Source organism: Nipponia nippon, unplaced genomic scaffold, assembly GCF_047370975.1.
Source record: "Nipponia nippon isolate SJK-2023a ecotype South Korea unplaced genomic scaffold, ASM4737097v1 scaffold_11, whole genome shotgun sequence".
Taxonomy (NCBI): Eukaryota; Metazoa; Chordata; class Aves; order Pelecaniformes; family Threskiornithidae; genus Nipponia; species Nipponia nippon.
Window position 1 is genome coordinate 19,581,803 of NW_028262302.1, and position 12,774 is coordinate 19,594,576.

Below are 12,774 nucleotides of genomic sequence, written 5' to 3' on the forward strand. Positions count from 1 at the left end.
TTTTAGGACTAGAGTAATATGAAATAGAATACTTATCAAACCACTTATCAAACTTGTTTAAACTCAGATTCAGTAAAACATGGACACGGATGTATCTAGATTCTCTCCGCCTGCCTGTCAGATAGGAGCTGGGGCAGAGCGTTGTCGGTCCCTCTAGGACTCTACAGGAGCTCTTTCCTCTGCGGACTCTGGTGCAGGGTATGTTCTTTAGTCCAGCTTTAGATCTTGACATTTTACCTAATGAGTGCTGAATTTTACAGCCTTGAGGCTATGGCTTGCTCAGGTGATTCAAGCATTTTCTTCCTAGAGAAACCGTGGCTAGTCTAGAACTAAACTCGTCTGAACTAGAACTAAACTAGTCTAAAACTTTGGCTGCAAAATTTCTTGGAACCAATTTAGGCGAAGACTTAAGATGCTGCCCTTCCATCTGAGTGGACTAGGGATTGTGTCACCCTCGCAGCGGTGGTTCTGTGATAACCGATGAAGGAGCCAAACAAATTATATTTACCAAAGTGTTTCAAAGGCACTTTTGGGAATTTTCAGTGAAAAACTTAGTTACTTTGGGCCCAGTCTAACTGAGGTAGGACGCTGTTTGTCTCTTAGGTGAAAATACTCTGTAGACTAAAGCTGAGGAAATTGCCTTATGTGAGCTCGAGGACTTAGGAACAGGTGCTAATGGAGGAACAAAATGAAATCCGTCCTGAAAGCTTCTGGGAACATCCAGTTACATCAAATGATGCAAGAACTGTTTGGTCAAACCAGTTTCTCAACAGTCAGTGTGAGCATGAAACAAATCCAACTTCCACAGGTTCTGTGGTCATGGAAGATACTTTGGCAAAAGATGTCTTGGAACATGGAAGTGTCGCCTTGCTTGTCTTTCTTTAATAATATTGCACAAACTTCTCAAGGAAATAACTTGTATGATCGCATTATTTTCTGGTTTTTGAAGTTGGATTTTAGGTAGGTGCTGATCAACCTTATCACATTCATTTCACTCATTTCTTCTCCTGCAAAGATCACATGTTCTTTACAGCTAACCCCGATGGGGTTGCCCTAAGTCACAGGCTTTTCCCTGAGGTTTTCCCTGGTTTATCTCAATTTCATTATTTTCTAATCTGAAAATTTTAAACCTTACAGACTTTTGTAGTTTGAAGAAGCTAGAGAAACAACCGTTCCTACGCATGTGAGCCCTTGCTACTTAAATGAAGCGTAGGGTCCTATTGCTCGAGCCAAATCGGGTTTCTGCTGGCAAAAGACACTTGTGCTTTTCCCAGCACGCAAGTAGTTGCATCTTAAATTATTTTTTTTTTCTCTTGGACATGCATATCTTCCATTTGCCAATCATATACTGTCTTGAAGTAATCTTGCCTAATACCACTAGACAGATTTTTAGTTCGTCTTAGCCTGCTGCTTTTCTAGCAGCCTTGACTTCTCTTTTTGTTGACAATGAGTAAAATGGTGATACACCTCTGTTTGGAGAAAAACCCCTTTATGTACACAGACGAGAAGCTGCAAGTGACACCTCCTTGATGCTGCTATATGCTTTTACAAGATCTGGTGTCCAGTGGTTTAAGCATTTATACTTTTCTGTAATGCTACTAGAACAAAGAAAAAAACAAAGGCAAACGGAAGACAAATAATATATTTAAAACTCTGTTTAGTGAACATCTAGACTGTGTAAAGCTAGGTATCAGCTTTGCTGTATCCCCCGAAATCCCATACGAAATATTTCTCTGTTGTGTGTTATGTGAATGTTCAGCATGTGCTGCCTTGAACATTCTCAATTAATTTTATGACTCCATTAGAGATTAATATCTGATTTAGTGAGTATATGCAGCTCAGACGTATGCTAATAAATGCTGATTCATTTGGATAAGAAACTGTTGGAGATTTTGTTCATGCATATCTTAAAACCAATTCAGCTGATTTGGCTACAGAATTGTAAGCAAATGTGAAAAATCTCATTCTGTTTTGGCATATTATTATTGCTCCAATACTGTATTGGACCGTGGGCTCTTTTGTCAAGCAAAGGTCTCGGTCCAGATTACTTTTTCAAATTACTCCAGGAATATCACAGTTCTGGGCAAGAATAAACTAACCATGGAATATTCTTCAAATAATAAATTCCAATTATTTTATATACTGGCAATAGCAGAAAGGGTTTAACAAATCAATGCCATTTTTGTATGGGCATTCATTAATTCAGCCTTTTTTTAAATTGGTTTAATTGAATTAGTATAAGACCAATTAAACCCAATTAAACCCAAAAGGGGTTTGATTTTTTTTTTTTTTTTAACATTGGTTGGTTGTTACATTGGACCCTTTGCTTTGTTTTTTTTTCTACCTGTGAATTTCAAACGGAACGTAGGAAGGACGTGCGGCGTTGTGAGAGCCGCAGGTTACCGAGCGCCGGCTGAGCTCTGTTCCTGAGGAGCGCCCGTGTCCCGGGCCAAGGCTGCGCGCTGTGTGGCAGCACATCGACCTTAACTTCCCGTGTCCTGCTCCTGTGTCCAAACTTGCAGTTTATTCGCTAGATTAGGGAAACTACGTACACTTGCGTCTTTGGCTCCTGTTAGTCCTGTTCTAATTTACATCAAGTCCCCATCCCTGGGGGTTTTTGAAAGACAGGTAGATGTGGTGCTTAGGGACATGGTTTAGTGGTGGACTTGGCAGTGCCGGGTTAACGGTTGGACTCGATGATTTTAAAGGTCTTTTCCAACCTTAATGATTCTATGATTCCACATGAAGAAAATATTAACTCCGTAGTTACTGATGGCTTTTTTTTTTCTACTTAGTAGTATCTTCCTGGTTTCTTTCTTTTTAAATACAGCAATTATGTGCTGATCTTTCATAGAACTAGTTTTTGTTGTGAAACCTTATGTTCCGTATCTTTGGAAAAAACGGAAACTTTTGGCTGGAGCATATGTGGAGTTTTTAAAAAAAATACCCCCCCTGCAATCTCATTAATTGCGCGATGGGTTACTCCTAACACTGCCGCAGGTCTCTCTGAACAGCCCACAGCTATGCGTGCCATGAACCTCGGGTGGAAGTGACCTTACTGATCGTATTTGTTACGGCTTTTCATTCCTACCCGTGCAAGCCTATTTTTACCAAACATGCAAAGTCCTGCGTGTTTTGGGAAGTCGGAGAATGCAGAGATAAACACGGCGTAGCCCTGCCAGCCAGTGCGGAAACAGTTTGTGTTCGATACTCTCGCGTTGCTGATTGACACTAAGAGAAGCGACGGTGTTCTCTGCAAAAGCAGCGCGTTTTGGCCGCGGGGCGCTCCGTTAAGGCGGCAGGAGATGCAGCACCTACGTGGAGGACCCTCCCTGGGGCTGAGATGAAGATTGTTTTATCAAATTCCTGACTTGGGTCTCATAACTGTTCCATTTCCCACCCCCTGCTAGACCCTCATGCTGACAAAATAATACTACTAATAAAAGGCTACATTTATTTTCACAACTTCTTTGAACAGTCTCTTAATTTGTTTCCGCTGCTTGCTCAGCGTGATGTTAGTTCTTAAACTTCAAGCTGACGCCCTGTACCGCGCGGCAGAGGGGCAGTTGTCGCATCTCGCTCTGCGCCTTCTGTCGCGGCTGTGAACCGCGCAGCTTTGCTCTTGTTCCATCTTTTGCCACCCGGTTGACTGGACTGGGTGGTTTAATCGCAAAAACCACTGTGGTCTAATTTCTTTAGTCTTCGTTACAGGCAGGAGCTTTCTGTGGTTTGTTTTTTTTTTTTTTAATAACCTTATCTGCCATATTATTTCCAGAGAATGCGATTACAAATATTCTGGTCTCACGCCCTTTGTATTGCAGATCAGACTTTTATAGGGTAACTTTTGTATCAAAACTGTAACTTTTTTTGAGCCCTCACTTGTTTTTCTAATGTGGTTTTCTAAAGCTTCCTACGCTACACCCAACGTTAACTTCTTAAATGGCCTCGCTTGAAAGGCTCTGATGCAAGGGCAAAGTTCTATAGAATCTTTTTCGTCACTCGGGACCCACCGAGAACATTTCACCGCTTCGGTAAAACTTCCATGCCTAAAAACCAAATTCTTATTCTTGCTTTTCTTGTACAAGCATCTAAGGTCTAAGACGTCTTCTGAAATTAACTTGGAAGAACTCACAGAATTCCTGATCTCTGTCACAGAAGCGAAGCTCTGGAAATGCCGTCGTAGGCTGGTCGAGTTGTAAGGCAATACTTGCGAAGTTTCTGACGTGTCTGTCTGCAGTAGCACAAGGATAGCGATCTTGAGATTCTTTCCGCTTTGGTGTTCCTCTGGCTTGCCTGCTCAAAGCTGCAGAATTAATTCGGAGCAAGGATTAAACGTAAGGAGTTCCCAGGATTCACTTACTCAGAGCTACCTGCACGGCGCTTCTGCTCTTTAAAGAAGGGAGCAGTCACGGCCTGGGCGATGAAGCCAGGACTGAGGGGCTCCTTGTTCCTCGTCTTGGCACTTGAATTCCTGAGTGTCTGGTAGTTCATGGGGAACAAGGCACCACGCGGCGTTTCAGTCTGTGCCGCCTCTTTCTAGAGGAGTTGTAGGAAAATGAATGACTCTTTGTTTTGTTTCCCGACAATTGCTTGCATTACAGTGTAAACCTGATATGAGAATAGAGCTTATTTCTCTTCATCTGTGTAGCATGGTTATGAGCCTGTTGAAAAAGACTTTGTATTATGCCATCCGTAGTACTTTTAATGTGCTTATAAAGCACATATTTGCATATGAACAGTTTGGATCAGTGATTTATTGAAGACTGAAAACAATACCTTTGGACGTCTTTTTCCAGGGTACTTGACTGTTGCTTAGTGGATGTAATCTTTTGGCAAGACAGGCCTTCCAGTTGCTGCTGGGTTTGATAGACTTCCGAAGGATGAGCTGTAGAGTTCTGATTCATCCTCGTCGCTTTTGAACAAAACTTTATTGGGAAAAATTTTCAGAAGTGCTTCAGTTGCTTGCTCTAAAATTCTGCCCTTTTTCACCATCTATTCCTTAACTAATAACTAGGAAACTTTTGTTCTCTTCTCCTGAAATATGCAGTATCTTTGCACATCCTGAATGTCCAAGATTAAAGACCAGCCCACTTCAGTCTACCTCAACAGCGTTTGAATCAGATGTCCACTACACGAACAAGTGAAAAGAAAGTGTTCTCGTTCCTGCGGAGGCACCAAATTAAGCGCCACATAATTTATGATATATAAATGTAATATAAAATGCGTGCACGTGTGTATACACAGGCGCATGCGTGCACACTGGCTGCCAGAAATCCTACAGATGTATCTGGATTCCTAATGTGTCTGAACTGGTAGATTAGATGTTTTTTAAAAGGAAGGGCTGTGATTTTAGTAGAAACTTGATGCCTTGAATCCAGGCAGCGCAGCCCTCCTTCCACCTCTTCTGTCTGTGGTCGGGGGTTTCGTCCGTCAGTCACGACCTTTCCGTGCGTGGATCCGAGCAAGAAAGAGCTCCTGTAGATTCTGGAGGTGGGACCTAATCCTACATTGTGTGCTAATTGCTGCCTGAGCCTGTCTAGTTTGATGGATCTGAGTCACAGGATCTTAATTTTGAGGTAAGAACCTAAGCTGGTAGCTGTTCGGAGGAGTTGCTCAAAGTGCGTTTATCATGCCTACGTAGTAAGGCGTTGCACCGTGATGCTCACTGGTGGGCTTCCAGCTGAGCTGCCGCTGTGCTCCCCAGCCTGCTGGCACTACTTGTAACTAAATAAAGACCTTGCAAGACGACTACGTAGTATTTTGATATTAAGCTTTTCCTAAGTCACTCATGTATAGAGTTACTTTTATGTGAATGATTAAAAAGGGGCTACTATACCTAAATCTGAAATGGCATGTGCCCACTGCGGTCTGTCTGTAAGGTATCGCTGCCCTGATCCGGAACAGTAGCCTCTGGCCAGCCGGGGGTGCCGCGCAGTCGCGGGATCACGGCCGAAACGAAGTAAGTCTCGTTTGATTTGAATGGCGGCGATGTAGTTAAAGGAGCTGGTGAACAAGTTTTCCTGAATGCAAGCTTAAATTGTAATGGGAAATCTTTACTGAACTCTCGCGCAGTGTTTCATTCTCTTTTAAAATTACCAAATAAATATCTGGTTAGATAATCTATTTTTCTATTCGAAGCTTGTAATATTCAATAGCATATGAGAGATTGAGCGTTTCCCTGTATCAGGTTAGGTGTCAAACTTGTTAATATTGGAATAGGTTGGTTTGTTGCTACCCTAATAAAATGCTGATCACTTTTTTGGCGTACGATTTTTAAAGTTTCACAGTTCACAATGACTCAAAACGCAAGGTAGATTAAATCAGATGCTGGGATCGGATTCATCGCGTGCCACAAACGCACGCGCTTGCTTACTTACTTACTGAAGGCTCTTTGTGCGCTGCTCGGCTGGTGCAGTGGGCCTTCGATTCTTTGGTAGGAAAGCAGGTGCTGATGCCTAAAGTACGCGAGCGATGGTAAAAACAAATTGTACTCATTTTAGCTTCAGGCTAAGAACTTTATAAAATTACTGTCAGGTTCTCTTGCTGGATTAATGTAAACTGCTTTGTTTGCAGGGTTTATTGTCATCCCAAAACCAGGCCAATTCTCCAAGTGGAACTGTAGTATAGCCATCACACTACTGCTAGCAAATCTCTGAACACAGGACAAGAAGTAATGACAGTGGAACCAGGAGCTGTTCTTCAGGCAAAGAGCATCACAAATTATAACGTGGCAGAGTGTAAACATGGAATTATGTGAATCACATAGTACTTTGCAAAGGAATAATGTAATGAGTTCTTACTACAGCTAATACTGCTAGGCTGCTCACCCAAGGAAGAGTTTTCATTTAAAAAAAAAAATTTAAAAAGGCTTCCTTTGGTGCTGCAGGAAAAAATAGCAACATTTTTGGGTTTCTTTATACTTTTCAAGTCCAGTGTAATTTAATCTCTCTCTATAAATATATAAATAAAAGATATATATATATATATATATATATAGTGTAAAATAACCTATGTTTCTTAAATCCAAGTAAGTTCAATGGGTAAACTAGTACGTCACCATTGTTTATTTTGCACTGATTTTTTTAACCAGAGATGGCCAGCAGACAGCCTGGAATGCACTCATGGCAAAGGAAAGTCATGACTTTCTGGCTTCAAAATGTTATTCAGGAAGATGGATGCTGCAATCATAGATTTTTAAAACAAAATTGTTTTGCACTTAAATAGTTTAATGCTAATAGAGAATTACTTTAAAATTGGTGTCCAGACACCAGAAAAACTATGTTGTGGAGAAAAGATCCTTTGTATCTATTAAACATTTATTTTAATATTGTTGTTTCCAACTGCAATCGGCTCTGTATTATATGTATAAATAATGTAATTCAGTGATGGGGGAGGGGAGTAATGGATCATTACACTAGAAGTTCTCATTCATTTAAGAAAGTGATATTTCTAATTCAGAAAATACATATTAAACTATATTGAATATGCATTTTTGTTTACTTTCTGTTCAAATTCAATCACTTTTGATGTAATCAGTCCTTTGTTGAATTAAATGTTTGGTACAGAAATATCATCTAAACTTTGTAGAACAAATTCCTTTAAAAAATATCATCTAGAACATGGCTTCATATTTAATATAGTTGAATTTCAATTAGGAAAGTGAAGTAACATTGGTCTGTTCTCGTCCCTAATGGTTTAACTCTCTAAATACATCACGCAGCAGAAGCCCTGCAGACAGACAGCTGTGCGGGGTAAGGATTTTGTCACACAGTGAGGATTTTGATCAGATATCCCGCATATTTGTCCTGGGAGTTGTGAAGGGAAAGATCCAGCAGCAGCAGATGCACGCGCTTTCTGACTTGGCAGCCTAAAATTAGGTCAACATATTGGAGGAGATAACGTTTCTGAGACAACTTGTTTGTCTTAAATCGGGCATCTCATTTATAATTCAACGCTCTTAAACTGTTAAGTGTTACGGAGATAGACATATCCATGTATTTGTATAGTTTAACGCTGCTGCGTTATTTTTAATCAGTCAGCAACAGAACGCTTAGATTGTTTTCAATAGTTCTTGCAAAGATTAACCCCCCCCAAGAGATGTTGCTCCATGTCAAGCCCCGGAGCGAGAGAAGACAGAAGTATCCGCCACATCTTTCCCTTTACGCTATGCAGGGATGTTCACCCTTGGGCCTTCGCTGAGCCTGGCGGCGGGGCGGGAGGGAGGCCGAGGCTACGCAGGAACGCCCGACCTGCGCTCCCAACAATAAAGCTCGGTAGACTTTTTTAAATTGCAAGTAAGCTTTAGACATTTCAGGCATGAGAAGTTTTTCAGGAAATGTATTTTTTTGCAGGAAATGAATGGAAATTTTGGGAGAAACGACTGCAGTAGCTACTTGTAACTAGGTCTTATTCTTGTCACGCAGCTGGCATTCATAAGCTGGCATTTAGATTGTCTGTTAAAGATGGAGCTGTACTTTACAATTCTTATCTACTTACATTCTTCTAAAATATGAGGAATGGGGAAAATACTGAAACTGAGCAGGATTATTGTTCAGAAGTTTTGTTTTATTAACATAGTGGGTTTAACTGTTAAAATACAGATAAACCTTGTCAGTGAAAACTAGCGTAGTTATCTCCCTGTGGACTTCTTTTATAAAAGTGCTTCATACGGTCCGAGTCAAAATGAAACAGTTGAGAAAATACGTCATAACTTTAAAAGATTTGTTTTCCTTCAGCTGGAAAACCACAAAACCAGCACGGAAAGGACCCTGGCAGCCAACACTGGGGTAATAAGAGCAGCTACTTCCATAGCCGTTTGCAGAGTCCGGCCCTGCTACAGCTGATAGTTAAACAGCGTGCAAGGAGCGTACGTGGTTTTTCTTTTTTCAGGCTCTCCTTTACTATTAGGCAATCATCTCGAAGCTTGAACTGCCCATCCCACCCTTTATTCCATATGGAAGAACAATATTTTAGGAAGAAAAGGGATACTAATAACTTACCTGGAAAGAACTTAGAGTTTTCTACTATAGATACAGCTCTTAATAACTTTTTCCTACTATGTTAAAAAATGTAAAAGTGAGTGGAACGCAGATCATCCCACTATGGAATTTTAGCTGGAAGAATGAGGGCAGAAACAATACTTGCCAGTCTGTAGTTTAGTAACTATAAAGCAGGTGGGAAAACACAAGTTTGCCTACTAATCCAACAGCCAGGGAAGCGTACGTTGTCCCCAGAAGTACAACAGCAAAAAAACGTGTTATGAAATAAATACCCGCGAAGCGCCGTATGTGCCAAACTGTGCAAGATCCACTTGAGAGCGTAAAATAAATGAAAAAAAACATTCCAATGTGGTCCTTCACTTAAAATTTCCAATTTTCATAGCGAAAACAATCTGCTGAATGTGAAATTGCCTTTTTCATTACAACAGCCTGACAGCCCCAGACAGACAGTACGTGAGAGAGACTGACTGGTAACGTACAAGATGATATTACTCTGATAGCCTCTTCTCTCCAAGTGAAAACTTACCAAAGATTCTGACTTCATCTTTTTCAAAAAACCAACCGTTTTCCTGGTGTATGAATAATTACCTACCTGATAGATTAATTACAGAAGCAAACAGATGCAATAACACTTTTGAAAACAGGAAAGTACTTGTGCATAAACGATCTGAGGAATTTTTTTTTTTTTTTAGTTGAAATGTTGAAATATTTAAACTTCAGCATCTGTAGTTTGAGGTTTCCAGAAAAAGATTATGGGAAGCTACCAATACAATTACCATATCTCCATCAGGAACAGACTCGTGATAATATGAGCCTTGGCCTCCTGTATAATGCCGGGTAAGAGAGCTCTGAGTCTGAATGATCAGTCAAGGCTGGGTAGCAGGATCTGTCCTTTTTTTTTTTTTAATCTTGTAAGAAATTAATACCTGCAGAAAGCAAGATCCCTCAGATACAATGTTACCTATTTTTAGACCGTCATTTTTACTGCTGCACACCATGCTCAACTCCAAATACGTGAGCGCCAAGCAACTCGGCATCCTGCTCTCTGGAAAAACCACTGGAGAAGCTCACGGCGCCTTTGGCGCAGAGTTCCAAAGGTAGAAGTGGGAGGTTACTGTTACACTGTGTTGCCCGTAGAGCTGCAGTCCTCAATTCCATTTCCTAAGCTTAGCATCACACCTTTCTTTTATTTTTATATATATATATATATTTTATATATATATATATAAAAACCTATGCTAGGTTCACATATGTTTATTTTATACATATAAACCTGTGCTAGGTATTCAAACAAATACTGGATTGCCTTACTGTTGAGGTTCTCTCTCTGTTCTGTCAGTGTGAGCTGCTAACATGAAAGGATGACGAAGTGGGAGGATGATTAACTGTAACAGAGCAGTAAAACGCAGCTGGTCCCTCTGTCTTTATGTACCCCCTCCCACTGCGCTTTGCGATACCATGGTCAGGAGCATATTTTCTGCTGAGAGCTGGAGGAAAGACAGCATCCATCCAGTGCAAGTTTCAATAAAATGAGAAAGAGCAGTTAGCTGTACCGTTATGTTCTGCTATTGAATTCTCCCTTTACGATGATGTTCTCGCTCTATTGGTGTAGAACATTTCCTCCACTAAAACTCTGCTTATGTGTTTGTTCAGCCCTAGCAAGGGAAATCTGCTATTCCTCTGGCATACCGAGGACGAGTAGCAGCAATACAGGTTTCCCTGCAGAGCCTTGTTCATGTGCTACAGCCTTATTTTACAAGAATTCTTGCCAGGGCTAGGATGTTTTTCCATTCCTGCTATTGAAATTCTAAAAGTTTGCTATGAAGAAATGGAATAAAATGAGCAAAGGTGCAGTAGGCCGTGATGCAGGGGCAAGATATTCAACTTGGACAGTCAAATTTGAATCAATACCAAAAAAATGACTCCCACTGTATGCACCACAAACTTTTAGCCTGCTAATATTGTCACATTTTAAAATCTGCTAGTAAATGTCATGTTGATCCTCAGTACAGTATGTGAAAATAATACCTTCTTCAAAACATGAAGATAAACGTAAGATAGACAAGTGCTTTTAAGCAGTAGATCTCAAAAGGATTCATAAAGAACTCGAGCCTCCTGAGCTTCCCCACACTGAGCAGCTCCAATGTGGAATTTGGGCTTGCTCGAAGTTATCTGGAAGCTGAATGGTAGAAGAAGGAAGAGGATCTAATGCAGTCACAACAGAATCCCACAACTGTTGAGATGCGGATTCTTACAAAAACCAACCAACCAAAATAACACAACGAAAAAGCCACCTACTGGAAAACCTCTAACTGAGTGAGAAGAACCGTTATTTTCACAAATGCAGAGCCTAATAAAATCTCAGGAGAGCTGAGAGCACAACGGGCATAACTTTTATTCTAGATGACTAGGATTTTCATAAAGTCTTTATGTTAACGTGTCTTTTACTGCATTGTTTGAGCTGCATCTTAACTGATTAGATTAAATAGTTTGTCTGGATTTAGAGCATCAATCTCAAGTTGATGCTTACGGGTTGGCTGAGTAACTTTAACGTGGTCTGCCACCCAGCGCGGCTTTTTCATAGTGCCTCACGCGCAGCAGCGACTTGTAATACAGCGTGCCCCCGGCCTGCCTTCTCATTGCTTGCGTTTCACTTTTTTGTTGCACAGAAAATTTTGAACAGCAGCAGCAGTCCCAGAGGCGTTTGGTTACTGGAAAAAAAACTGATCACTTCCCAATTATTAGCAGAGTAACTTTCAGAAGTATTAAAAAAACAAAAAAAGTTATTTGCAAAACCTGTCTTGCATGCATACTTGGTAGGCAGAAGATCTTTAACCCCCCAGCTAAGTATGACTTGCACAAACTCATTTGTTTTTGAAATAGCAAAACTGTTTTGTAACACATCACCAAATGTCAGTATTGCAAATTAATTATTGCAAATTTTTAGGAGATCTCAGGAGTTTTAAAATCAATGGTATCAAATTGCAATAACTACTCCTTCCAAGTAAGATAAAAATGCTGCCTTTCAACTCTTACCTTTTATAGCCCTAGGAAAGAGTAACATTATATTATATGTTATAGATATTTATATGTTACAGATGATCTGTGTGCAAAATCTCTGAAACATGATGTAAGACACATGCCTTTACTGCTCTTTTAAGCAACTAGCTGCAATATCAGTCACTGTTAAAACTTTTGATCAATATTAAGATCAATGGCTTGAAGGAAACTATGACTAAATTTTATTTGCTTTTGAATCAGATAAAAAGTTGCTTTAGCTTTTAGCTAGATTATAGGTATACAAAAATATTCAGCAGTTACAGAAACTGCATCAAAATCGAGTATCTGATATGATTGCATAATCTGCACATTCTCAATAAAACTTGAGGCTGAAGTTATTGAATACAGGAGGTGAATACTTCCCAGAGTTGACTGAGAAATAAAAATTTTTTACATCTAAAAAAATATACAAAAGTTAGCTGTCATTTATAATATAATATGAACTTATATTTTGTAGATAACATTCCATTCCTGATACTGAAGCTCAAAGAATCCTTTCAGGTTATTTTTAACCAACCTCCTCCTCCATCAGGTTCTAAAAGGAAAAACTACTTAGAAAGTTCAATACAGAGTGCTCTCTGAGCTCTGCCAGAACAACGCTTTAATTAAATATGGATACCCTTCAGGAACGGAATACTAAAAATGGCAGGTAAGCAGCCCTTCATAACCTTGTGGGGTTTTCCTACCAGTTGGCAGAGAAACACAAAATAAGGCA

At 40.1% G+C, this 12,774-nt stretch overlaps 1 protein-coding gene across 11 annotated transcripts in view; it reads left to right on the top strand.

Moving 5' to 3' along the window:
- WDR20 (WD repeat domain 20) overlaps positions 1–12,774 on the top strand; it is a 52,851-nt gene that overhangs the window by 39,972 nt on the left and 105 nt on the right. For 4 of the 11 annotated variants that reach the window (XR_015702341.1, XR_015702335.1, XM_087747737.1 and 1 more), the window contains one exon: positions 6,574–7,573. Coding sequence is in view for 3 of the 11 variants with exons in the window: in XM_087747737.1 (XP_087603863.1) it covers positions 6,574–6,627 (54 nt within the window). In the remaining 8 variants the exon portion in view is untranslated. Of the gene's footprint in view, positions 1–6; positions 7,574–12,591; positions 12,709–12,774 lie in introns of those variants that run through there. The other 7 variants (XR_015702336.1, XM_087747736.1, XR_015702340.1 and 4 more) reach the window with 6 other exon arrangements.